The sequence below is a fragment of the Phoca vitulina genome, unplaced genomic scaffold (assembly GCF_004348235.1).
Source record: "Phoca vitulina isolate PV1807 unplaced genomic scaffold, GSC_HSeal_1.0 scaffold38, whole genome shotgun sequence".
Taxonomy (NCBI): Eukaryota; Metazoa; Chordata; class Mammalia; order Carnivora; family Phocidae; genus Phoca; species Phoca vitulina.
The window spans coordinates 18,902,783-18,929,666 of record NW_022589741.1 but is presented as its reverse complement, the minus strand read 5'-3'; the positions used below and the strand labels follow the sequence as shown (position 1 = coordinate 18,929,666).

The 26,884-nt window shown below is 46.4% G+C and overlaps 1 protein-coding gene across 5 annotated transcripts; it reads left to right on the top strand.

The window, feature by feature from the left end:
- Positions 1-723: 723 nt before the first annotated feature.
- On the top strand, positions 724-26,673 carry SCN3B (sodium voltage-gated channel beta subunit 3). 5 transcript variants are annotated; one of them, XM_032427885.1, is made up of 6 exons: positions 724-875; positions 1,830-1,911; positions 10,113-10,276; positions 13,125-13,350; positions 17,451-17,589; positions 22,200-26,673. In XM_032427885.1, the coding sequence occupies exons 2-6, from the start codon at positions 1,857-1,859 to the stop codon at positions 22,261-22,263; spliced, it is 648 nt and encodes a 215-aa protein (XP_032283776.1). In that variant the 5' UTR covers positions 724-875; positions 1,830-1,856; the 3' UTR covers positions 22,264-26,673. The 5 variants fall into 5 exon arrangements, with proteins under 5 accessions (XP_032283776.1, XP_032283777.1, XP_032283773.1 ...); XM_032427886.1 differs by having other exon boundaries at positions 724-959; XM_032427882.1 differs by lacking the exon at positions 724-875 and adding an exon at positions 997-1,070.
- Positions 26,674-26,884: the final 211 nt, after the last annotated feature.

Sequence of the window (26,884 nt, the reverse complement as noted above, 5' to 3'; positions counted from 1 at the left end):
TTATGACCTGGTGGCTCCATGCCCAGGAAGAAGGTCCTATCTTGGCGACCTTCTGCTGTTCTGTCATATGTTAGGAAAGAGAATTTCCTGCCTGTGGTTCGTTTACAGTCAGCTGTTACTCTCCCGTTCTTTTTTGGAATATCAATGTCAAGCTTCCCCTTTTGGAAAGGGAGCAGGAGGGAATAAGAAGGGGGAGGGGGAGATTTTTGTATTAATCTTTCATTTCAGTTCCAGGCATTCCTAATCTGTTATGTCAGTTTGAATTTATAACAAATCAGAGTTTGAATTTAAAGTTTCAGGTTTCCCTTCCAGCGATGGGGCAGGGGCGCTGAAACAGCTGCTAGGACTAGGGAGTGGCTAATAGTTGGAGGAAGCCAAACCACAATCTGCTTTTAAACTAAAAAAAAAGGAAAAGAAAAAAAGCGATTAGAGCAAGAGGGAGCTGCTCCCACCCACGGCACCACTCTTGCGCTAACCTTTGGGTCACCTCACTGGATGAGGAGGTGAACACGGGAACAGGTGCACCTCATCCCTACCTCACTTCTCCCAAGCAGGGATTTTCTTGCTGTGTTCAGTGTGCCCGGAACTAATTAATCAGGCCAGACAGAATAGATTGGGAGAACAGAAGGGGATGGGGTCGGGGGAGAGAAGCCCGGAGCTTCTCATGTACAGTGTACATTACAGATGACATCATTGCCTGAAAGAGATTCGGCCCTCCCCTTCCCGGAGCTGGAGGCAAGCATGCCTGTGCGGGAGCAGGAGTGGGGTTGCCTGGAGGGTGTGAATTGGTGCGAGGAGGTGTTCCCGGGCTGGGGAGAGTTTCGGCGACGTGAAAGGGAGACCTGGAGACAGCCAGCTAGCAGAGAAACCGCGAGGTCTGGAGGTGTTTGCGCCGCTCCAAGCTCCGCCCCTCGCTCGGCCGCCGTGTTCTGCCCTGGGAGGGGCACGCCTGTTTGGGGGTGGGGAGTGTGTGCACGAGGGGTGGGTCCGTGGTAGCGGTGGGGGTGGACAGCCGCCTGCGCATGTCAAGGCTGACTGAACATACGCGGTCAAGGGGGACCTGCAGAAGGGCAGTTGGTCACCCGCCACCCAGGGTCGGGGCCCCGGCATTATCTCGGGGCAAGCTCCGGGGAAGGGGCCCACCCTCCCTGTCCCCTCCCCCTGAGATCGGCAGCGCGACAGGAGCTTCCGCCTCCTTCCCCGCCCCTCCGGACCTTCCCGGGGATCAGAGGGCGGGTGTGGACAGTACCGAGGTGGAACGAATTTTGGAGCTCAGACGGGTGGCCCGGGTGGCTTCGGGTGTGGGGGGCACGCCCAGCTTGGAGAAGCCGGTGCAGGCGGATGAAGCCGAAGCTCCTGGGTCTTGGTGGATCCTGGTCTGAGCATAGCTATTCCCAGGGGAGGTGAGAGGTGGATCAACATGGACCCCTTCGATAGCCCAGCCGCCTAGAGCCAGCCGTGCTGCTCTCTTCGGAGCTGAGCTGTCACCGAGGCGCAAACAGGAGAAGCAGCTGAGCGACTGGAATTTGTGAAGTTCCGGGGTGGGCGGGGAAGGTACTGTCCGTGGTGCTGAGCCGGATCCCAGCAACGGGCTCCGGGGAGAGCGCGCGAAGCTGCGGATCGGCTCCCTCGAATTGGGGCGGTGCGCCAGGGTAGCTTGGAGCTGAAACCCCCGCCCGGCTCGAAAAGCCCGGAAAGCCTCCCCAGTCGCTGGCGCTTGACCCTTATTTCAGTCAGAAAGTCGCCCCCTTGGGGCAGTTCGTCCCAAAGGGTTTCCTCGAAAGTATCTGAGAGGGCGAGTTGTTGACCGAGGGAATCTCTCTGTTTAGCCCCGGAAGCCACCCGCCGGAAAAAAGATGCCTGCCTTCAACAGATTGTTTCCCCTGGCTTCCCTCGTGCTCATCTTCTGGGGTAAGTACCAGCACCCTGCCGTGCGAGATGCAGATAACAGTAATAATGCCAACAATAATAACACTTAATTCATGTTTGTGACAGGAAGGAGCCCTGGTTGGCTTCCCTCTATGCTTGTCTGCCAGACATGGAGATCCATAGGGGTTCCATGAGAGCTGGGATTTTGAGATTGGAAAAACACCTCCTCACTCCTGCTGCCTTATTCCTGAGCTACCCTTGGTGGTTTTTCCACCCCTCTTCCTGTTTCCTGTTAATTCCAGAGTATTTTTTTCCCTTTTCCTTTGCTGAAAGGGAATGCAGCCACATTCATTATGAAAAATCTCGGTTGCATTTACATTTCATTTTTCAATGAGGAATCAGTTGGTCTTCAGATTAATTCCCATGTCTTTTTTCAAAAGCTGGATGCACGCATTTTGAAAATGAAAACACTTTAGCTGTTGGTCCATTTGTTTAAGTCTAATAAGGAAAATAGGCTTCAGCCATTTGCAGCTATGTCTTTGATAAATAGGCACCTGGGCATTGCATCTTTATTCTTTTTCATGAACATATGAAGCTAATGTGCTTTGGTGTTTGGGGAGCAATGTTTTTTTGCTTTCAAAAATGAATAGGTTCTTGTTTGCTGTGAGGAAATAAGGTGACCTTCTCCCTCTAAGTAAGGAAGACCTTCACTTGCAACAGTAAGGCTAAGCAGAGAAGTGTCGGAGTGGGGTGCCTGCTTGTGTGTAGAGAGAGTTAATGAGTCTACGTGATAATGTCTGAATATGTGATTGAGAGAATGGTTTACTCTGTGGATGTATATGTCTCAGTGTTTGAATGTGTGTGTTAGCGTATGTCTGAGCATGTTAGAATGGGCATTTGAATGGATTGGTGAAGATGTGTGTGTGTGTGTGTGTGTGGTGGTTCTGTAGTTCTGGGCATCTCTGTCTTGGTGATTCTGATTAGATCCTCAGGCCAAATATAGGTGCTCTTCAGTTGATATATTGCTTCACATGATCTTCTACATTCCCACTTTTTCCATGCTTTTACCTTTCTTTATGCTAAAAATCAATAACCAGGATAATTAGAAGTGATTGTGCCCACCTGCTTTATTGAAAGTAGGCCTGTGGGATTATTCTCCCATGCTTGGCATGAAACTCATTTCTGCCTGTGCAGTGGCAAATATGCTGATGGGAATTGCCTCTTTGCCTTAGTATCACTTTATTAAGCCTCCAGGACTTACTGGCTGCCAGCATTATCTGGATTTTGCATGTGACCAAAAGCAAAGCCAAGCTTCCTGTTGAACAAAATGCCTGATGAGACAGTCCGGGAAGGACAAGGAGGAAGAATAATGCCAGTCCCAAAGGCAGACCCACTGCCATCCATCCCCAGTAGAGTAGGCTAGACCTGAAGATGAAGCAGACATAATAGGTTGCCAATGATCTCGCTTGCCTTGAAGACTTAAGGCTGGGATTTCCTCCGGGGAGGCTAAGGCTAGGGACATGAGGCTTAGGAGCGGTTGGTCTGGCTGTATAAGAAAGAGTGTGAGTAAAGCAATGGGAGATGAAGTTGCAGAGAGCCTTCTAAAGGGCTCTACAGAGCCTTTCTTCCCAAACCTTAATTTAAATTTTTAGCATCCCTGCCTGAATTCTAGTGGAGGAGGTGAGCATGCCTTATTCCAAGCACCTCTTAGGACTTACAAAGCCTGGCTTGGAGTCTTAGCTCTGCCATTAGCTTGCTATGTAACAACCTTAGAGTATCTGGTTCCTCATATGTGAAGTTTGGAAGTTGGGGCAGATAATGTTTAAGACTGAATAGTAAGGAAGTATTTACAGAATATTGCTAAACTTGGCAGTGTCCACCCCTCTCCTCACTCTCACTCCCCACCCCACCCCAAAATAAAACCTTTGGAAGAAGTGTGTACATCGCACCCATCCTTGCTAATTCTCAGCTTCTTTATAACCAGAACATTGGTTCACGAAACTTAAAAGCTGCAGAAGGAAAGAGGGATGGTTCAGGAAACTTGGCCATCAGATGTAAAAGAAAGGGCCTCGTTTCACAAATGCAATTTCATTTTATTTGAATGTAATTCTAGTATTGGAAACCACTTCGACTAGATACATTCTCCCTTCCCAAGCTGATTTTGCACATGATGCAAATATGAATGGAAAGAATCTTTTCTGTTATATTATTATCTGCATCTATTGAAAAACCTTCCCTTATTTCCTTTAATAACGTATATACTAATAATTTAAAAAAAATTCTACACTTCCCTGGTGTTTTATAGTTTACAAAGCATTTTTCAATCCAGTACTTCTTTTTGGTCACTGTATCAATCCTTGGGGGTAGTCAGGGGAAAATAGTATTATTTCTAATTTAGAGGTGAGAGAATGAGCTCAAGGAGAGGGAAGGACTTGCTAGAGAACTCTTGTCTTCTGATTTCAGTCTTCTAGTACTTGTTCTAGCACTTCTTATGGACACATGTGCTACTATGCAGGATTGCCAGATAGGTATCTGTCCTCTCATCCCTTTTCTGAGCCACCACCCATCCTCTCCTCCTCCAAGCCATTGCCTTTCCTAAGGGCCTCCTTAGCCTCTAGTCCCAGGTCTACTCTCCCAGATGTCTGCCGTGTTGGGGAATGTTTTCCTCTCTTCTCCCAGCAGCCCATCTTGCTGCATCCCATTCTTTCAAGGCTCTGCTAAGTGACTGGCTAATCTGATAGACAAATCATTTCAGGGTGTTAATATCTACAGATAACTTCATTTATTACCCTCTTTTGGAAAGTATTTACATTCTATTTTTTTTTAAGATTTTATTTATTTATTCGACAGATAGAGAGAGAGAGAGCACAAGTAGGCAGAGTGGCAGGCAGAGGGAGAGGGAGAAGCAGGCTCTCCGCTGAGCAGGGAGCTGGACATGGGGCTCGATCCCAGGACCCCAGGATCATGACCTGAGCCGAAGGCAGCCGACTGAGCCACCCAGGCGCCCCAAGTATTTACATTCTAATCAAAGCCTTTATTGGGGTGCCTGGGTGTCTCAGTCATTAAACATCTACCTTCGGCTCAGGTCATGGTCCCAGGGTCCTGGGATCAAGGCCTGCATTGGGCTCCCTGGTCTGCGGGAAGCCTGCTTCTCCCTCTCCCACTCCTTCTGCTTGTGTTCCTTCTCTCACTATGTCTCTGTCAAGTAAATAAATAAAATCTTAAAAACAAAACAAAAACAAACAAACAAAAAAACAGTTTGGCAACTGTTAAAAAAAAAAAAAAGCCTTTATTATCTTAGCACAAAGGAAAGCATTCTAGAGCAAGCTCAGGAGGGGCAATATAGTAATGCCCAAAGAAGAAAAGATTAGAGGAGTTGGTTCAAAACACATTGCTCTCCACCTCATAATAGATTGATACTATTACTTAATTAAATATAATCATTAGTAATAATATCATATTCTACCTTCTCAGAAGATTCTTATTTTTTTTTTAATTTTTTTTTAAAGATTTTATTTGAGAGAGAGAATGAGAGAGAGAGAGCACGAGAGGGAAGAGGGTCAGAGGGAGAAGCAGACCTCCCGCTGAGCAGGGAGCCCGATGTGGGACTCGATCCCGGGACACCAGGATCATGACCTGAGCTGAAGGCAGTTGCTTAACCAACTGAGCCACCCAGGCGCCCCTTCATTATTTTTTTAAAATTTTATTTATTTATTTGAGAGAGAGAGAGAGAGCACAAGCAGGGGAGCAGCAGAGGGAGAGGGAGAAGCAGTCTCCCTGCTGAGCAGAGAGCCCGACACAGGGCTCGATCCCAGGACCCTGAGATCATGACCTGAGCGGAACGCAGACACTTAATGGACTGAGCCACCCAGGTGCCCCAAGTTTCCTCATTATTACTATGGAAATTGAAGAAGAGACCAAAAGTGAAGTGATTTTGGCCAAGATTATTCTAGCAGTTTATTATTTACAGTCAGCAATGTGGATTGAATACCTACCATATGTACAACCTTTCTTGGATACCTAGAGGATTTCATAGACAGAGAGGCCGTCTCCATGGGGCGGAGAAACAGATGTCACCTCTTGATGGAAGGAGCAGCAAGTCATATTGCAAAGGGCAAGCAAAGAGAGATGAGAGAATTTTGCGGCCATTTTGCAATGTACTATCCAGGACCTCATGAGCAGAATTCTATGAGAAGGGAATCAGTAACACTCGTTCTCTGATGATATCTTGGATTATTGTCATCTCAGGAGCAACTCAGAAAAAAGAGGGACTGCCATGCTATCCCTTGTGATCCTCCTGACTGCATATATTCTGTCCTCCCTCCTTTAACTATAAATGAACTAACTGTGCTCCTATTTAAGACCAATTCATCTACTTGTTCACTAAAGCACATCACCTGTCACCTATTCGAGGATGTTGGTCCAGCAAATTATTCCTTTTCAAACCCCAACACCTCTACTACCACCTTCATCCAAGCAAAACCATTGAGCCATCTCTCGGTCTGATCAGTGTACCAGCCTCTTAACTATTCTCTTTGCTTCCACACTTGTCCTTCCTCACTTCCTCAGTTTATTCTCAACATAGCAGTCAGATCATGTAATTTTGCATAAATCATATCATTCTTCCACTCGGAATACTCCAGTGTTCTCCAAGTCACTCTGAGCAAAAGTCAAAGTTCTAATTGTGGTCTACAAGACCAGCCGTGATCTGGCCCTGGCTTATGTGTCCTTCTTTCTCACTTTGTTCTCTGTGCTTTATTGTGCTCTTTGCTTTGACAGACACTCCCACCCGAGGACGCCCACAATGCTATTTCCTCTATTTGGCACACTTCCACACAGATATTCATATATCTCCTTTCTTCCCCTCATGTCTTTCCTTCAGTGCCTGCTCATTGTCACCCTCTCAATGAGGCTGTTGCCAGTGTGCCTATGTCCCTCTACTCTGTTTTACTTTTTCTCATCGCACTTATTATAATGTAATGTCCCTTATTTTTCTCACCCTCCCCTGGAGTGTAGACTCCATGAGAGCAGGGATGGTTTCTGTTTTGTTCCCTGTCGTGTTGTCAGGGTCTAGAACAGTGCCTGGCACACAATAAGCAGACAATATATTTGTTGAATAGGTGAGCAAACAGATGAAGGGTAAAATACCTTAACAAGCGGTATGTGTACAAAGCACATTCATATAAATCATTCCATAGAATTTCCATGATGATTCCATTAGATAGATATTACTTTCAACATTCTGTTGATGAATAAACTGAGTCTCAGGGGTTAAAGAGTAGATAAACCCAGGTCTTCGGTTGCCAAATACATCTTCATCCTGCCTCTGTATTTGTAGCTGTGCGTTCCTTGGTACATTTTCCTCTGCTGCTTTGAAGTCATCATCATTGAACTAACTTACCTTTATCATGTCTCATTAAATATGAATGTGCCCCAAGGCTGCCTGCTACACAGAGTTCTCAATGCACATTCTCTGCACCTCTATTCATTCCCAAACTTTTGCACAGACCACACTTTCTTCTCTCTTTTTTTTTCAACCAGGTCAACAATCAAGACTCCAAACACAGCACATTCTTTTTTTTTTTTTTTTAAGATTTTATTTATTTATTTGAGAGAGAGAGACAGAGACAGAGATAGTGAGAGAGAACACGAGTGGGGAGGAAAGAGAGAAGTAGGCTCCCCGCTGAGTGGGGAGCCTGATGCGGGGCTTGATCCCAGGTCTCTGGGATCATGACCTGAGCCAAAGGCAGACGCTTAACTGACTGAGCCACCCAGGTGCCCCAAAACACATCACATTCTGAAAGTGTTTCTGATCAGTTGTCTCCAGATATGGACCCTCTCCCCAAAAAGTGATGGTCCATATGCAGAAGCAGGAGACGCTCTTGCAGACTGCCCGATAAGACCAGTCCCAGCTTGCTTGGGAGTTTTAAAACCAATTAATTTTATTTTATGTTGATGTTTTAAATTTCCTCATAGTGCCACTCTGTTTGTCTGTTTGTTTGTTTTTAAAGAAAGGCAGACTGCTATATGCAGTGCCTTATTTGGATATGTCTGGAGTCTTGGAAGCTTGACTACCCTATGTTCCTTTACAAATGGACCTTGAGAGCTTGTTTGGAGGTTCTAGCAGGTGAGCGCAGCTACTCATATACCCTTGAGCAAAGAACAGTCCTCCTCTACAAGGTTGTCCTCTGACTGAGTGTACAGTTTTGGGAGGGATGCACACGGGGTGGTGAGGGAAGAAGGGGACACCTGCTTAGCCAGACAGATCAGCCAAATTAATCCTGGCAATCAATGGGGTGACAGATCCTAGTGCCATTTGTTTTTTAAACTCTATGTTTAATAATGACATTTTTTGCGTTTGAAGCCAGTCAAATGTAATTTATTTTTGACTCAATTAGTTGGTCAATCTCATTTTAAGCTCTAAATAAAGCTTTCCTCTGCTGTTAGAGTGAACTGCCTGCCAATACAGAAACAAACTAACCATTTATAGTGTACTAGCTTTTAAATATCAATGTATCAATGTGTATTGTTTCATTTTCAGGGGTTCTGTTTTTATTATTAATTCATGAGAAAGTAGCATCAGAAGGGGCCTTAGAAGTCCTGATATAAGAACGCTTCATGGACATCCCACTTTTTAATCTTGTATACAGTGAAGTGTAAACTCTTACCAAATAGTTTTTTGCATTTGTAAACAGCTTCAGCACCAGAAAATTATTATTTTTTTTAATGAGCTAAACTTACTTTCTTGTAACTTTTGGAATTGGACAGAATTTATTTTCTCTTCCACAGGCCAGCCTTCAAATATTTGAAGACACATAAGTTCTGTGTCCAAGCCAGGCACCCCTCATCCTCCCATCTGTTTCTCCCCAGACTTTGTCCCCAGATCCTTCTCCATCTTGTTCCCCTCTGGGCATGCACTCATTGAACAACTTCTTTTTGCAAACTGTGACACCCTGAACTGATCATAATGGTCCAGATTTGTTCTGAACAGTACGGAGGCACTGTTTCTCCCTCGTTCTGCACATTGTACATCTGTTAATGCAGCCCACATTTGCACTTGCTTTGTTGGCAGCCACATCCCACTTTTGACTCATTCTGAAAGTACAGTTTGATGTACTCGCCTTTTTTTATGGGTTACAAGTTTCTACAGGGCAGGGACTGTAAGTCCAGACCTCCATGTGGCATACAAGGTGCCCCCCCTTCTGACCTCTCTCCAGATTTGTTTCTTCCACTCCTATGCGAAAAGCATCACTCCAGCCGAGTGGTCAGTTCGCTTGTCTTCCTCACTGCTGCTCCATCCCCAACCAGGCATCAGAATTAACTACAATTTTTTTAAAAATTTTATTTATTTGAGAGAGAGAGTGAGAGAGAGAGAGCACAAGAGGGGGGAGGGTCAGAGGGAGAAGCAGACTCCCTGCTGAGCAGGGAGCCCGATGCGGGACTCGGTCCCAGTACTCCAGGATCATGACCTGAGCCGAAGGCAGTCACTTAACCAACTGAGCCACCCAGGCACCCTTAACTACAATTTTTTTCATAAAATTCAGATATAATTACATCTCTCCATGGCTTGCAAATATCTGACCTTTCATGTTGTGAAGGCCATACAAAGGTCTTCACAATGTGGTCCTCACTCCCTTTCTACACCCCAGCCTCATCTTCCTTTTCTTTCTCTCTCCCCTGTCCAACCAAGAATAATTGGCCCTCCTCTGGGAACAGAGAGCACGTCTCCAGCATAGCACTCATCATGGCCCATTTCATGATACTTAGGAGTATGTGTTCCCTGCTAGATTCTTGATGCCTTTAGGGTGTGGTTAGAGTTTTGTTCATCTTTGTGTCTCAGCCTAGCATCAGGCCTGGCATGGAGTAGGCTTCAGTGAATGGTGGTTGAATGAAGGGGTGCGTGGATGGTCAATGGATGGGTGTGTGTGCCCCGTTTCCCACCTAGACTCTAGTCTTTGAGGGCAGGGCTCAGGGCTGCGCCATATCCTAACTGCATCCTGGGAGGCTTGCAGTGAACTCCGGGTCACCCATGGCCCCTCTAGCCCAATCCCTGCCTGCTCTGTGCGTGCATCCTTGGGGAGCACAGGTGAAGATGTACATACATGTACATGCGATTTTCAAGCTTGTCTCATGATTCTTTCTTCTCTGTCTCTTCTCCCTCCCTCTCATTCCCCAATGCCGCTCTCCTGGTGCCCGCCTCCCCAACACCTGCTGTTCCTTCCCTGTCACCGGCCTCTCTGCAGTCAGCGTCTGCGTCCCTGTGTGTGTGGAAGTACCCTCGGAGACAGAGGCCGTTCAGGGCAACCCCATGAAGCTGCGCTGCATTTCCTGCATGAAGAGGGAGGAGGTGGAGGCCACCACAGTGGTGGAGTGGTTCTACAGGCCCGAGGGCGGTAAAGATTTCCTTGTATGTCTGGCTGCTGACTCTGGCCTTTCTTTTGCTTGCCTCTGCTGTTATGTGCCTGGCTCCTGACAGTCTGGGGAACAAAAATCTGACAAACACTGGCTCTTTCTTTTCAAAGCACTGACAGCCCTCCAGCAGATGACTGACAGCCCAGCCCAGCTGCAAGCGTTCCTGGTTACAAGCAGGGGGAGGGGAGAAGAGAGAAATAGCGCTCAGAGCCTACTGTGCACTAGTCGCCCCATAAGGTGCTTTGCAGGTGTTTTTAATTCTCTGCACCATCGTAGTGGATGGATTGACTTAGTAGAAACATTGAAATGACACTTAGCGTCATTATATGGAATAGCGTAGGTTAGCTCATTGAAATCTCACGATCCCAGTGAAATAAGAATGATAGGGATGACCAAGCTGCTTTTTTTTCTAATTTAAATTCAATTAGCCAACTTACAGTACATCGTTAGTTTCAGATGTAACGTTCAATAATTTATCAGTTGCGTTTAACACCCGGTGCTCATCACACCATGTGCCCTCCTTAATGCCCATCACCCAATTACCCCATCCCCCCAGCCACCTCCTCCAAGCTGCTTTTTCAACTGGTATACTCAGTACAGCTGCATCCGTGAGTAAAATATTTAAATAGTTCTTTTTTTTAAAGATTTTATTTTATTTTTATTTTTTAAAAAGATTTTATTTATTTATTCATGAGAGACAGAGAGAGAGAGAGAGAGAAGCAGAAGGAGAAGCAGGCTCCCAAGGAGCAGGGAGCCCGATGCAGGACTCGATCCCAGGACCCTGGGATCATGACCTGAGCCGAAGGCAGACGCTCAACCATCTGAGCCACCCAGGCGCCCCAATATTTAAATAGTTCTATAGTGGATATTTGCTGTGCCAAGCCTCCCAAGTGACCTCACCACCATCGGTCCCACTAGGAACCGCCGGACCTCCCCATGTTCTAAAGACTAAGGGATCACCCTGACCGAGCAGGGAGCCTCCAAGTCCCCACCCTGTGCTGTGGCTAATGTCAGTTCTGATTGGTTGTTACACGCTTTGAATACCACCTTGGGGATGACCGTTAACTCAGACTTTCAGTGACTCTGGAACCTCACTGCCTGGGTTTGAGTCTGGATTCCACAACTTATAGGTTCTGTGCCCTGGGACAATTTGCTTTGCCCCTCTGTGCTTCAGTGTCCTCATCTTTAAAATGGGGGTGCAAACCATAGCTACCTCAGAGAATTGTTACCTTCAAAGTTGTTAGCTTTAATTTTTAATGTGTTTAGAATAGCCCTGGAATATAGGAAGCACTATATGTTTGCTAGAGAAAAGGTATACATACATAAGTGAGGCGCCTGGGGCCCAAAGAAGTTAAGTGAATAAGAGAGCTTAGATTCGAACCAGGGATACAAGGCTGTTTTTACTGCACTATCCCACCTTCCTGGAGGCAAGTTTCTTTTCTACAGACTTAATGGAGACAATAGCAGGGTGGAGTTGAGTGTTTGCTCCAATCGGGTGTCAGCACTGGGAGCAATAGACTTCCCTGAAATCTCGGGGTTCACTCGGAGTTGACTGTGACCGAGGCTAGCCCCCAGGTTACAGGAACCCGGATGCCTGGGCCAGATGCGAAGTCCCCCATTGACCTCAGGCCTTGTTGTATGTCCGCCACCGATTCTGCTGCCGGGTCTGCCCAAAATGAGTAGAGGTTGACTCAGAAGGAAGAAAAGAAACTTTAAAAAGTTGTAGTGGACATACAAAAAGCACTGCTGTCTCCTAGAAATTTTTGTGACAATGGCAATGTTGCGTACTTGGGCTGTCCGATGCAGTAACCACTGGCCACAGGTGGCCGCTGAGCCCTTGAAATGTGTCTAGTGCAACGGAGGAACGGAATTTTACATTTTATTTCATTTCTAGTCATTTAATTTTTAATGTAAGTAGCCACGCATGCCAAGTGGAGACTGGAATGGACAGTACGGCTGTAGAGAATAAGAAGGTGGGGGTGTCTGAGAAAAGAAGTTTTGAGACCGTATAATTCAGCCCAAAGTGAAAGACCTGAGGTGTGCATATCAGTTGGCAGCTCTGCTCATCTGTGACACTTTTTGCGTCCTGGGTCCCCTTCCCGTGACCTGACCCCGACTAACCACATCCTCTCAGTGAGAACCAGATCAGAGAGTCAAGTTTTGAGGTCAAGGCTTTCAGATGCCTTCGTGACTCAGGATGCTGCCTTTCTCGGTCTCTGCTCTGTTCTCTCACCGGCTGCGCCCTTGACACATCTTACGCTCTCTTGCTCTCTCTCTCTGTCTCCTTCCAATTCTTCCTTTCTCTCAATTTCCCCCTCCTGGTCTCCTGTATGCTTCACTCACCTTTTTAAAAAAATTTTTAAAAAGATTTTATTTATTTATTTGAAAGAGAGAGAGCACGAGCAGGGGGAGTGAGACGGGCAGAGGAGCCCAATGCGGGGCTCGATCCCAGCACCCTGGGATCATGACCTGAGCCAAAGGCAGATGCTTAACAACTGAGCCACCCAGGCGTCCCCTTCACTTACCTTCATTTGTTATCTTTCTTTGCACCTCTTTCTTCCTGCCATCCTTCTTCCTGCCTCCCCCTTTCTGCCTCTTCTTTTACTGTGTCCATACGCCCCAATACCTGTTTACCTTTGCTCGTCTTTCCCTGCCTTTCTCTCTTCCCTGCCCTCCTCTGAGCCTCCTCGTCCCACTCCCACACTTGGGATCTCCTTGTAACACTGTCCCCTTTCTTCCCCGTTCGTGCAAGTTCTGCTCCTTTGCTCTGCCCTGTCCCCATCCCGGCTCTCCTACCCAATTTTCTCTCCTGGCCCTACTCTCTTTTGCTTCTCTACCTGCAGATCTATGAGTATCGGAACGGTCAGCAGGAGGTGGAGAGCCCTTTCCAGGGACGCCTGCAATGGAATGGGAGCAAAGACTTGCAGGATGTGTCCATCACTGTGCTTAACGTCACTCTGAATGACTCCGGCCTCTACACCTGCAACGTGTCCCGGGAATTTGCTTTTGAGGCACACCGCCCCTTTGTGAAGACTACACGGCTGATCCCCCTCCGAGTCACCGAGGAGGGTGAGGCTGGGGCACAGGGTCTCGAGGGTGCCCTGCTCTTGGGGGGAAGGAGGATAGAGGGTTTCCACACAAATGAGACCCTTGCGGAGTGCAAAACCCGTATATTGGGAGTGGTGATATCTAAAAATGTCACCATTGACTTGTCTTCCTTTAGCAGCCAGCTTCCTGCAAGCTGCCTGACAGCTTGCCTCTCGGTGCCTTTCTTCAGAGTGGAAAGGCTCAGAGATGACAACAGAATGACCTCTTCCTTCACCCCCTAACTCTCATCCTTAGAGAAAGAGGACAGCCTCCATGAAGCCTAAAGGTGCCAAATCAGCTGCACCTGCTTCTCTGGCTTGTGTTGAATCCCTGACTCAATGGGCACAGAGAAATCTCATGAGGTTATCTAGAGGTCATCAAACCCTCCTGTATGTAAGCCATACATATCCCTGAACGGGCAGTGCTCAAACTTCAGCAAGCCTCAAAATCCCCTATAGGACTTTTTAAAATGCAAACTTTCTGATTCTGTAGATAGAGCCTGGGAATTTGCACGTCTAACCAATTGCCAGGAGATGCCCGAGCTGCTGGGGACCACACTTTGAGAACCACTGTTCTAAACCAAAGCTTGACAGCCTTTTGTCTTCTGTCCCCCCTCCACCCCCACACACACAATAATCACACAAGCAACCTCCTTCCCCATCCCTGGCATCTCTCATTTCATAACCTCATTCTCAGCTGGGAGAAAAAAGTTTCTAGTCTTTAGTTGAAAATCTTCAGATTTCCCACAGCTAGTTTCTTGTTGGGGGGACAGGGAAGTCCTTTCATCAACCCAATTTAAATGTTTCTCTTTTAATCCAGTCCAGAATCGTGACGGCGAGGTTTGAGTGTTCTCATGCAGGGTTCTCTTGTTGTGCTTTCAAGGGACTCCGGGAACTGTGGCTCCCAGCCCCTTGAAAACACTCCCTCAAGTGTCAGAAGACTGATACATGGACCTCCTTGTGTGTCTTCTCATCCAGGTTAAACGATGGTTCCATTTTTCTTAGCCTCTTCTCAAGCATTCTATTTCCAGCATCTTCTTAGCATTATCGCTGCCCCAAGATGCAGAATGGTGAGCAGGCAATAGGTGTGGGGCTTGAAAGAAGAGGTCAAAGTCAAGATAGGGCTCTTCCTAGGATTCCCAAGAATCCCAACTTCCACACCACAAGTTTATTTTTTTTCTCATGTTATTGTGATAGAATTCATAAAGCAAACTTGAGAGCGAATGGCCGGGCAAGAGAGGTCACGACTTTGTCCTGATGTGGACAATATGATTAAAACAGAAGGTAGGTCAGTTCTGAACGTGCAGAAGCACTCACAGACCACTGACATTTAGACCTGATGAGCCATTTTCCCCTCTGAGCCCGTCTCCTCTTGTTTACAATGAGTAGGTTGGACCAGAAGCTCTCTACGGTATTTTTCTGTTCCCAAGTTCCATTATGCTCTCTGTTTACACACCTCTTCCTCCTGGGAGGAGAGGCTGGCGCCCTCTGCTGCTCACCGCCGGGAACTGCAGGCCGCTGTAGGCCAGCCCCTCGGAAGGTGCCTGTCTCCACCCACTGCTTTCTCAGGCTTTTGCCTCCAGAGACCCCCGCGCAGCCAGTGGAAAGTGTGGCAAAGCTGAACCAGTCTGCCTGCTGGGCACCAGAGCAAGGCCTGGGTAAGAATAGAAGGGAACCAAGTTTGTTATCAGACCCACAGAGCCTCTTGGGGTGCTAGGACTGGGAGGAAGCTTGGCGCTCACTTCATCCAGGTGTTCTGAACAAAGAGCGGGTGTCAGAATCGCCCAGGGGCTTGTCTTCATTGTGGACCTCTCCGTACCACTCTTGTGGGTGTGAGTTCGGTAGGCTGGAGTGAGGTCTGGTGTATGTCAGTAGAAATGACTCCCTTGGTGATTGATTGGAGGGTGCGGCTCTGGTGCCCCTCACTGTGTGGCAGGGAGATCAGTGAGGGTCTTGCCTAGAGACCTGAAGCAAATTGGCACCCGACGCAGGACTACAAGCCAGATCTTTTGCCCACCGGGCTAGCTCTATGTCCACCGCATCTTTTCCTTCTACCACCATCCCATTCCCCGCTACTCTCTCTTTCTTCTCCTTTTCAGAACTTTTTTCTCTTCCCTCTTCCCTTCCCCCTTCCTTTCCCTTTCCTCCCCTTCCTTTCCCCTTCCCTTTCCCTTCTCCTTCCTCTCTTTCTCTTCCTCTGTGACCCCTTGGCAGCCTCTGAGAATACCTCCCCCCAGATACTCACTGCTCCCATAAGACTCAGCGCTACACACTCCACCATGACACACCCCACCACATCTCCTCCATTCCTATGGTCTCCCAGAATCTCTCTGGTTCTCTTTGTTCAAGCTGAAATTATCCTACCTTAAGCTCTGCCCTCCTGGCTCTAAAACAAAAATCTGAGGTCTCTTCACCTAGAAGTGACTAAAAGTAGTGAGCACAGATACTTTCCTGTGTTACTACTTCTGGGCTATTACATTTAAAAAGTGCACGCTTTAAGAAGAATACATCATAAATCAGGTAGTGTCGAGCCCACGAAAAGACATTTGATGTGTATGGTGTTCTTCCGTGCCTCAAGCGGCATCTGACCTCCAGCTCCGGGAGGTCCAGCATCCAGGAAACCTGGACGATCGTGGAGACTTTGGACTGCTTTTCTGAGCTGAGGGTCATGGCTATGGCTATTCTGTGCTTTCAGTGAGCTAATGAGCAAGGCCTTATGGATGACTGGGGCCTCTGGATAACCAAGGACCATGAATCTAGTTTACTGGTAGGAGTTAGCAACGGGACATGTGGCTACAGCCTTCCTTCCCACTAGAAAGGAAGATCTATCAGGACATTTGCCATATATCATGTTTTAATTGTTATTTTGATTGGCCATGAAACAAAGATCAGTATTTATTTATATTCATTCATTCAACAAATACTTACTGAGTACTTCAAATATTCTGGGATGAGATGACAGGCTGATAATTCAGAAATAAGTAAAATATGTCCTTAATAAGCACACCATCAGTAGAGAAGAGAGAGAAACACATGACAGTACACCCTGAGAGGTGTCACGATGGACGGATGAGGAAAAGTGCACAGAGGAGGACATGGAGAGCTCTGCATGAGAGGCTGAGGAAGGTTTCACAGACAGGGGCCCTTCAGTGGCATTGGGGAGAATGGTCAGGGGACTGAAAACCAGGAGGTAGCAGAGGGGAGTGCAGTACCATCGAGGAAGAGGAAAGGGGATGAATAGATGTCCACAGATCCCAAAAGACCACAGTGTATATGGGAAGTGAAGTTTTGCTGGTGCGTCGAATGGCAATGAGGAGAAAAGGGCTGGACTGTGAATGGTCTTACATGTCGCGCTAACAGAGTTTGGTCTTTCTCCTGAGGGCAGCTGGGAACACGGAGGGTTCTACGCATGAAAATGGCAGGATCAGATTTGTGTTTCAGAAAGCCCGGTTAATACATGGAATGCTCCAATTCTCCTTTCTGTTTGGGTTTGGGATGACGTGGAAGGAAGACGGACTGGGAAGGACCTTGTTTCCAAATCCAGACTTGTAGAGAACACGCCCCAGCTCACCGGGCCGGCTGACTGCTCTGGCCCCGGACACGTTTCCCACACTCTCTCCCTCTGCCACGCTAAGGTCAGAGGACCCGGGTGGTTGAACTAGACACGTTCCCCACATCTGTGTAGACCTTCACATCTCACAAGACGTTCTGGAACACACTAGGTAATGTAATGGTGGGAACTGTTACCCTTACCTTACATTGTAGGGAGATGAGTCTCAAATAAGGGAAATGGCTCTTCACATAAAATTGGGACCCAGCTCTTACATCTCACTCAGTTCCAGGATTCCTTCCACTGGTCTGTTATTTCTTCCTCCGCAGCCCCCACTCCAGAAGAAAGTCGGTGAGAAAGTGGACAGAGAGGAGCGTCAGAGGATATTAAATCTCTCCGACATCTTCTCGAGCTCCTTAGCCCCAGGGCTTATTTAAGCCCCACTTGAGAATAGGGCTCCTATCTCTCGGAGCCAGGGACAGATCTGGCTTTGCTGGGCATGCATATTCTGAGCCTCACTCTCCCCCTTGCAGCTGGAGAGGACTTCACCTCTGTGGTCTCAGAGATCATGATGTACATCCTCCTGGTCTTCCTCACCCTGTGGCTGCTCATTGAGATGATATATTGCTACAGGAAGGTCTCAAAGGCTGAAGAGGCAGCCCAAGAAAATGCGTAAGTTCTAAGACGCCAAAATAATGCTAGCGGCCACCTTCAGAGGGCTTGCTCTCACAGATGAGGTGCTAAGTAATCAACACAGGCCTCCGCTCCCCTCCCTCCAAACTTCCAGGTAGGCAGCACTGATATACCCATTTTCCAGATGAGGAAACAGCCCGGGAGAGTTTGCCCAAGACCATTATAAGAGGCAAAGCAAGGTTTTGATTTGGGCCTGCTGACTCTTAATGGGTACTCTTAACGTCTGATGTAAAATAAAGCCCATAAGCTACCATCACAATCCTATGAAATTAGCTTTATTATGACCATCTTACAGACGCTGAAGCAGGCTTCTAGAGGTTAAGTGGCTTGCTGAAGCCACACAGAAAATGAGAGGAGCGGCTGGGATTTAGGCCTCTCGATTCCAAACGTTCATGTTCTTTCTGTCACACTCAGCCATTTGTTGGCTCATCAGGCTGTCTGGGCACTGCCTTTTCTTAGCTAAGGAGCTTCAAGCCACACGTTCTTTGCCCTGGAGCTCGGCAGCAATTGAATACCCAAAATAGGGGCTCTCATTCTCCAATGTCCAGACCTTACCTTGGCCATGTTCACCAAGGCCCTAGTCACTCGGGCGTGAGCACATCTGAGAAATGATGGGGTCTGAGAGTCTCAGAGGCCGCTCTGGCCTGTTATTCGGGGAGAAGAAAGGACAGAACTGTCATAGATTTACAAGGCTAGCAACATTGCTGAGGTGATATCCTAAAAACTGTAGGCAGATAACATCACTTAAAAATGTTTGATAAAGTATTTTGCATGATACCTATGATCTCAGGAAAGTAAAAATTACAACTGATATAAGGAGAGAAAGTAATGATATGCTGGGGGAGATTGTCATTCCTGGTGAAACCTAGGTGCTCAGATTTTATTGCTTAGACAGAAAGTGCCTACAACTGGGCCTGCACAAAAAAACAGGGTTGGAACTGAGGCCTCCAGCAGAGCCAGGATCCTCCAAAGGCTACAACACATGCCAAGGACAGAGCAGAAAATCAGTCCGCCAGCCTAGGGAAAAACCCAAGGAAACTTACCTATCTTGACCTGACTCCCAAATAGAAACATAAAAGATTCTTGAGAATTAGTAATCACAAGCCTGTAGTCACAATGTTTGGGATTTAAATTTATACTACCTACATGATCCAGGAACCTAGTCTGAGCTGAGAAATTCAATTAAAAAATTAGTCTCCAGACAGTGATAACTATGTAGAAGCAAATGGAAAACCATTCTGAAGGGACCCTCTCTCCACTGAGGCTTACCAGGATTCCCCACGTAAGGCACTGCTGAATCTGATTTCACAGTCTGATCCAAAGCTAAAAAGTAGCACAAGCAAGAGAAGGACCAAATGGTAGGATTAAATCCCAGGAACTTCAGACACAAGAAGGACCTGGTAGAATTTTGAAAATAAGTTCATTTGAAAGAGTTAAAGCAATGAAAGGAGGAACCAAAAGCATAAGAATAGAATCAGTTGCTAAGAAAAACAAGCAGGCAGAGTTTATTTTATTTTTTAAAGATTTTATTTATTTATTTGACAGAGCGAGAGAGAGAGAGACAGAGAGAGCACAAGCAGGGGGGAGCGGGAGAGGAAGAAGCAGGCTCCCCGCTGAGCAGAGAGCCGGATGCGGGACTCGATCCCAGCAACCTGGGATCATGACCTGAGCCAAAGGCAGATGCTTAACTGACTGAGCCACCCACACACCCCACAAACAGGCAGATTTTAAATAGGAATTTAAGAAATCTGGAAATGAAAAATATAGTCAATAAAATGTAAAACTTGATGGAGGGGTTCACCAGAAGATGAGATACAGACAAGCAGGCCATAAACCTAAGGAAATTATACAGAATGAAGCACAGAGATCTAAAAAGATGGAATATCACAATGAAACATGAAGAAAGAAAATGAGAATACCCATTAGGATAGAACAGACAAAATGGAGGAGAAACAATATTGAGAGATACAGCGGCTAAGAAAAGACTCCTCAGATCCAGGAAGCACCACGTGTTCTGAGCAGGATAAATACTAAACCAGAACACCAGTCGTCTCTAAACTGATAAAGGGCAGCTACTCAGATTACCTCCAGCAAATACCAGCTGGGTTGGAACTGCCTATAATATTAGAAACATGTCTCCCAGCTTCTTTTCAATATTAACTAGCAGATCCCAGGCAGTGTCCTAAGTAAACACAAAGAAAAACAAAAGTAAAAATTGTAAGGGAAGACACCGAAGTATCGTGATTCACACCCAATATAATGATCTATTGTTTGTTGGCAACCTCCTCTGGAGCTTCCCCGGTGTGATCAGAGGGCAGGGAGAGATGGAAGGAAGAGGCGGGCCACTCCAGATGGGTAGGTGGCCAATTGAATAAACCAGGGAAATTACTTACAAGGCTTTTCTTGGGCAGCCACAGGACAAGCCTGCCAGAATCTTAAAGGTCTGTGTAAAGGCCTTAACTAGGTTCAGAGAGGTGTATTGTCCAGATAGTCTCAATACCACATCACTGTCTTAAGACGGTGTCCCTGGGGCAGCTTCTGGGAATGGGGAAGGCAGGTAGAGTGCACACTCCAAGGAAAGCTGTGGAGGGGGGGGGGTCTTGACTGCTGGAGTCCAGCTCATGGGTTACCCGACAGCCACGTCCTGCCCATGACTTCCTCCACCACCTACGTAGAAAATCCAACGTAATCTATGAACAAACCATTAGAGCTAGTGAGAACATTCCACAAGATTGTAGATACAAATCAAAACATAAAAGTATAAAAATCACCTATAGTCCAGCCACAAACATTTAGAAAAACATTGAAATAGTTAAAACATTTGAAAAAATTTCCATTACAGTAGCAACAAACACTCTCCAGTACCTGGGAATACATTTGATAGAGGTGTGTGAGACCTTTAAGGAGAAAATTACAATACTTTACTGAAAGACTTAAGACCTAAACAAATGAGAGAATAAAACCTCACTGATGGAAACATGGCAATTCTCTCTGAAATTAATCTGTAAATTCAATGACATTTCCATCAAAATCCCAATTGGATTGTTCAAGGAACTCAATTAGCAGATCTTAAAAGTCACATGGAAGACCAAAGGGCCAAAACTAGTCCAAACCAAGCGATGGCCAGATAGTGACTATTTTCTCCACAGGGTCTCTGTTGTGTATTATTCTTTGGTTTTGTTTCTTGGTTGGCAACCCTTCCGATCATACTTAGCTCATGAGCCATGGTTTGCCTATTTCAAAGAAAGAACAATATTTAGCAAAGATAGCTGGTAGGACTTCTTCTATCTGATATGAAGATTTCTTATAGAGCTATTAAAGAGTTTGTCCTGACAGGACATACAGCACAAAGAGAGCAAAACCGAGAGCCCCTCTCCAAATAGATCAAGAAAAAAAGATTCCCCATCTCTCACACTAAAGAGAAATAAATTGTAAGTGGATTTAAAAACGAGGTAAAATGTACAACTTGAAAATCCTATCAAGGGAAAAGAGAAGGCCCTATCTTCATTACCTTAGGATAGAGAGGATTTCTTAAAATACAAAAGGCACAGAGAGGAAGGAAGGATAATTTTCATGACACTATATATGAAAATCAATTGTACATTGCAAGAATCATCCATAAGCAAAGTTTAGAGACAACAGACCAGGAGAAGATATTTTCAGGACATGAAACCATCAAAGAAAAATCCAGGGGTGCCTGAGTGGCTCAGTCAGTTAAGTGACTGACTCTTTATTTTGGCTCAGGTCATGGTCTTAGGGTCCTGGGATTGAGCACCGTGTTGAGTTCCATGCTCAATGGTGAGATTGCTTCAGGATTCATTCTCTCTCTCTCCCTCTGCCCCTCCCCCTAAAATAAATAAATAAAACCTAAAGAAAAGAAAAGAAAAGAAAAATCCATGAGAAAAAGACAGGTATCTCAGAAGGAAAACTGGCAAAGCAAATGAACGGTCAAATTACAGAAGCAGAAACCCAAATCACCTAAAAACTTATGAAAAGATGTACAATGTCAGCAGTAATCAGGGAAATGGATATTAAAGCCACTATAAAATATAATTTCAGGGGTGCCTGGGTGGCTCAGTCGTTAAGCGTCTGCCTTCGGCTCGGGTCATGATCCCGGGGTCCTGGATCGAGCCCCGCATTGGGCTCCCTGCTCAGCCAGGAGCCTGCCTCTCCCTCTCCCACTCCCCCTGCTTGTGTTCCCTCTCTAGCTGTCTCTCTCTCTGTATCAAATAAATAAATAAAAATAAATAAAAAAATCTTTAAAAAAAGGTATATATATATATATAATTTCACACCCAGCAGTGTGGCCAACATTTTAGCCTAACAATAGGAAGTCCTGAGACCCATGTGGTTAAATGGGAAGATTCATGCATTGCTAGTGGAAGGGAAAAAAATATAGACAACGCCTAGTATTCTAGTCCCTGCTGAAAGGGCCATTCTAGTTTTCTCTTGGGAAACACAGGCAGAAGGAAATGCAGAGCTGTTCTGCAGACATCCTTGTTCCTGTGCCCCTGCTCCTTCCCTTTTCTTGGGTTCCCACCCCTGGGTACAAAAGGACTGAGTCTCTTCTCCCGTCTGCCCTCCTCCAGGTCTGACTACCTTGCCATCCCGTCCGAGAACAAAGAGAGCTCGGCGGTACCAGTGGAGGAATAGAAGGGTGTGCCCGAGGTGATGTGCAGGGAAGGACCGGGGAAGGTGCATCAGGACGGCAGCTTGTACAAGTGACTGTATCCATCCACACCCAAGTGACTTTAAATTTGACCCCTTAGATTTCTACCCTACCCAGAGTCCCCACCCTCAGGGTACTACCTTAAGTTGATGATGCCCAGGTCACAGAGCTTTACGTCAAGCCCTTCAGAACGTAAATTGCTTTGGCCTGAGTGTTGGAGCAACTTGAACTTCTTTCCCACCGTGACAAAAAGTAATACCCCCACTCCCTCCTTTGCAAGGATTGTGGATTTGGTCAGAGTCTTTGGCTGGGCTGGACTGGGCCAGGCTGGAAATTCTCAGTGAGTTGTTTTATCATTGGTAGGTGGTCTGGACACTGAGGGACTGGATATTCCAGGTTCAGTGATGTCAACAGCATCAGGAGGATGCCCCAGGGTCCACATCACTTCCCTCGTGCATCCATCCTTCTACTCATTCATGATACAGCCGCTCACGTCTGAACTTTCACCTCTGACTTCCTAACTCCATCAGACCTCTGCACACCCTAAGATGTTGCCAGAACTGAGGAGCCAACATTTCTACACGGACTCAACCTCACCCTGTCCTAGCTTTCAAGCGAGGAGCTCCCATGCCAACTGGACTTCTTCCCTGGGTTCCAAATGACTCTGTACAAATGCGGGAGATGGCACATCGCTCTGTCCCTAACTGGCTGGAACTGGCTGCATTCATTGCTGCAAGTGAATGGATGTCTTCATGGAAGGAAGCGGGAATGGCTAATTCGGGTTAAAGCAAGAGTGTCATGAAGTGGGATTCCTCGAGGTCAATTTTTTCAAGTTCCTGGCCCACTTGACTAGAGCATCAGAGCAAAGCATGCCTTTCTAGATTCTTCAGTGATAGAAAGCTTACGAAGCATGGACCAAAATATTCCCGGAACTTGGTACTCTAGGGCTCGATCCGGATAGGTCTCGAAGGCCTAAGTTGGGCTCAGTCCTTCAAGAAGCCAAAGACAGAAGTGGCTCTTAAAAGTCGTACAACATGTTCATAACCCTATTAGGGTAAAGAGTGTGTGCCCTCCAAGGGGAGCGCCCACCTGAGATAGCTGGGAAGCATTATTTCCCTATGGGCACTGGAACAGAAATTCCTAAATTTCTCCTCTCAAAATTCCTGTAGATCAGTATTATTCCTCATTTTACAGGAGGCAACTGGGACTCAGACTGGGCTCAATTGAGTAAGAGACTTCAGAGACTAAACTGGAACATAGTAAGCCTTAGGTGCTGCCCAGTTGAGACTTTTGGAGATGGGGTAATTTTGTTTTTAAAAAGACCTTGAAACTGAGCTTGGCCATGGCCATGCCTTGTTCACAAGCACAGGGGGTGGACTGCCTGGCTGAAGTTAACTCTGATAGAGTCAGGTAACAAAACTGGCTGAAAGGCCTGGAGTAGGACACGGGGTAGACTGGAAGAATTTCCTCAGTGAAGATGAAAACTCCTCCAGAAGGAGGTTGCATCTGGGAAGAATATTTAAACTAAGAAATGTGCTTTGTAGTCTCAGATGGATGACCGTGAATGAGTGAAGTGACGGGCAGGGCTAGGTGGCTTCCAAATATTTCACCCGGGAATCCATGATGTCTTGCTGTTGGGTTTTTTATGGATTTTGAGAGAGCAGAGGAACACTGAAAAAATTTTAGTCAGTATCTCATTTCATTTCAATTGAGTGACTGGTCCAAGTGTGATGTCCTTCAGCACCTAGTGAGGAGGAAGGGGAAGGCTGCTTTATGGGCTATGAAAGCATGTTGGTGGCAGGGCTCAGGCAGTGAGAGGTCCCTCAGATCTGGGGGAATTTATGAGAGAAAGAGCACGCTCCACTGGCTCTGGGCCTCACCCAACAAACTCGTTTTTTTTTTTTCCAACTCTTCCATCCTTGGGGGATCTACTTGAAACAAATCCTTGTTCGCATCTTCAAGAGCCCAATTTTACTGAAGAAAATACTTTCAGTAAACTCAAGGCCTTTTTCATCGGTTATTTCCCACACAATTCCTCTGAAATAGGGGACAGAATATAAATCAGTTTTCGTCCTTTGTAATTAGGAAGATAGATAGGCACAGATTTCTGTGAGGTCTTCCCAGTCCCATGGCTGGTGGATGGCCAAGCTTACAGCAGAAGTAAGCTACTTACTATGAGCCCACCCTCCTCTTGCTTCCAGTAGACAATGCATCTAACTCGTAATCAAGTAGTATGCATGATGGCTGCCTTTTCTCTTTTTAAAAAGCCCAACCCAGGTATTTCCTGAGTGTTTTTTATTAATGAGTTCAATGCACCTATCATTGTTTTTCCTTCTTTATCTTTTAAGGAATCTTTTTTTCTAACTTCTCCACCCTTCTCATCCTTAACCCTGTCATTAGAGCAATCTGGCTTACATAGTGCTTTCGTTTCTGCTACCTTAGTTCTTCTCCACAAGTAGCCCTGTGAGGTGGGTATTACTGATACCCGTGTAACAGATGAGCACACTGAGGCTGTCTGAGGCTAAGCAGCTTTGCCACATCCTACATTTGTACAGCTGGTAAGTGGAGAGCTGGGGTCAGGTCTTCTTCGGACTCCTGGCCCTGTTCCCTTTCCACTCAGACCACAGCTGCTTCCTTTCCTCTCATTGTGGAACGTCCATCTCATCTTCGCCTCTCTTGCATGTCCCGAGGTGTTGGACATTTCTCGCCCTTGACCCCACTCAGCAGCTCCTCTGCCACTTTGCTTCTTAGCAGGTGCTTGCGATGTGCTTTGAGACTCTATCTCATTTTGGTTTTCCCTTTCTAGTTCGTTCGCACATCGCTCTTTCTCCTGAATGGCAATTCAACTCCTTCCTGGGAGACTTGATTGGGACTACAAAACTAAGGGTACTGTGATCCCCAACCTGCTTCAAATCCTCCCCATTCTGTTTCTCCCCATATTCCTAGGGGAGCCTGACCAAATGTGCATTGCTCTGGAAATTTCATCTGGCATGTTGTTCTTATGAAAGGGCTTAGAAATGTTCTCAAGGGCTATTACTACTTTAGGAACCCCATCTGTTGTCTTGGTGCTGGGTATTTCCCATGACTGATCCCTCAATAACACAATTCACTGAAGGCCAGGCCAGGCTGGGTCTGACTTTTGTTTTCCTACTGCTGTAACAGCCAAGAACTTGATTGCTCAACTCGGTTGGCACTGTAGACACCCTGCCCTACTGACCTTTACTGTCAGTTCAGTCTTAGAGCACAGCCCCAACTCCTGCATGTTAATACTCTGACAGTCGGGGCCTGTCCCTACCCCAACCTTTACTTTCAATCTGTTTAAAAGCATTATCCTTTACTTCCTCCATCCCCCAACATCCACACATCCAGATTTCTGATTCTCTGAGTTTCTGCTTTCTCTTTCGATGCCCAACTAGACAGGTTAGTAGGAAAGGAATTTTTCAAAGCAGGAACATGCTGGAGAAACGTGTGCAGCAGAGAATGGTTAAGAGACAGTGGTAGCTCCCGACAAAACTACTAGATCAAAAAGGAAAGTACACCCAGCCCAGGATCTGTGAACCTACCTGACATCAGAGGACAGAGGCTGTGTAATTGGCATCTCTGCAGGAAGATGCAAGAGCCAGACACATTTCAGATCTTGGTTCCCCTTTCCCCAGTTAACATAGAAATGGAAAAATACAACAAACAGAAAAGCCTTCCTCTCCCCTCCTTTTGTACATGGAAGATTCCCCAACCCAGTGAATTCACCTAGTTCCTGTGAGTGTATCTGAGTGGTACCGGTGTGTTCACCCTCCGATCATCCATCCATTCTGCGTTTCCGCACGCACTCTGTCTCAAGCACCAATCTGGAGCCTCCGCGTGCCCCGTGGCCTTAGGTCTGAAAAATACCATCAGCCAAGCTCTTCCTAATCTCTTAAAGTCCACCGTGGTAGATAACTCATGTCGAGCTATCTTACTTGAGTTTATTGTAGGACCCAGTAGATAAGCACATGAAGCAAGTCTGAGTTGTGGTAGATCAGACTCCACCCCTATCCTAGGCCAGCTAAGCCTCAAAGCTGGTACTACCCCTTTTTCCCCCTGAATCACCATCCGGCAAGAGCTACATCTGATGGCAGTTTGTGTGATGGGGAGGGGGTCTGCAGAAGCCCGAGTGCTTGTAGATTTGGGAAACACCATCAAACACAATTAGCAAACTCTTGCGGTCTTGTAACTGATGCATCTCTTTGCCACATCATCACCTTCATACTGCCTTTTCTTGATTTTCCATAGCCAATCTTTTTCTGAACTCTAGAAATGTTGTTCCTGATCACCCACGAGCTCCACAACTTAATGCCAGTATGTAGTGTTTTTCAGGAAATACCCTGTTCCTGTCAATAAAGTGTCTCTAAACGCGGCTTGCTCTGGTTTTGCTCTACTATGTGTATCTGATATGCATACGATGGCTTCTACCTCCCTCCCCAGCCTGCATCAGCTCCTGAACTCACCATCAGTGGGTATTTTCCCGGAGAACAAAAAATGCATTTAATAGTCTAGAATTAAACAATACAAATGTGTGATGTAGCCTTCCTTCTCCTCCTTCCCTCCCCAAATCAAAGGAACACAAGA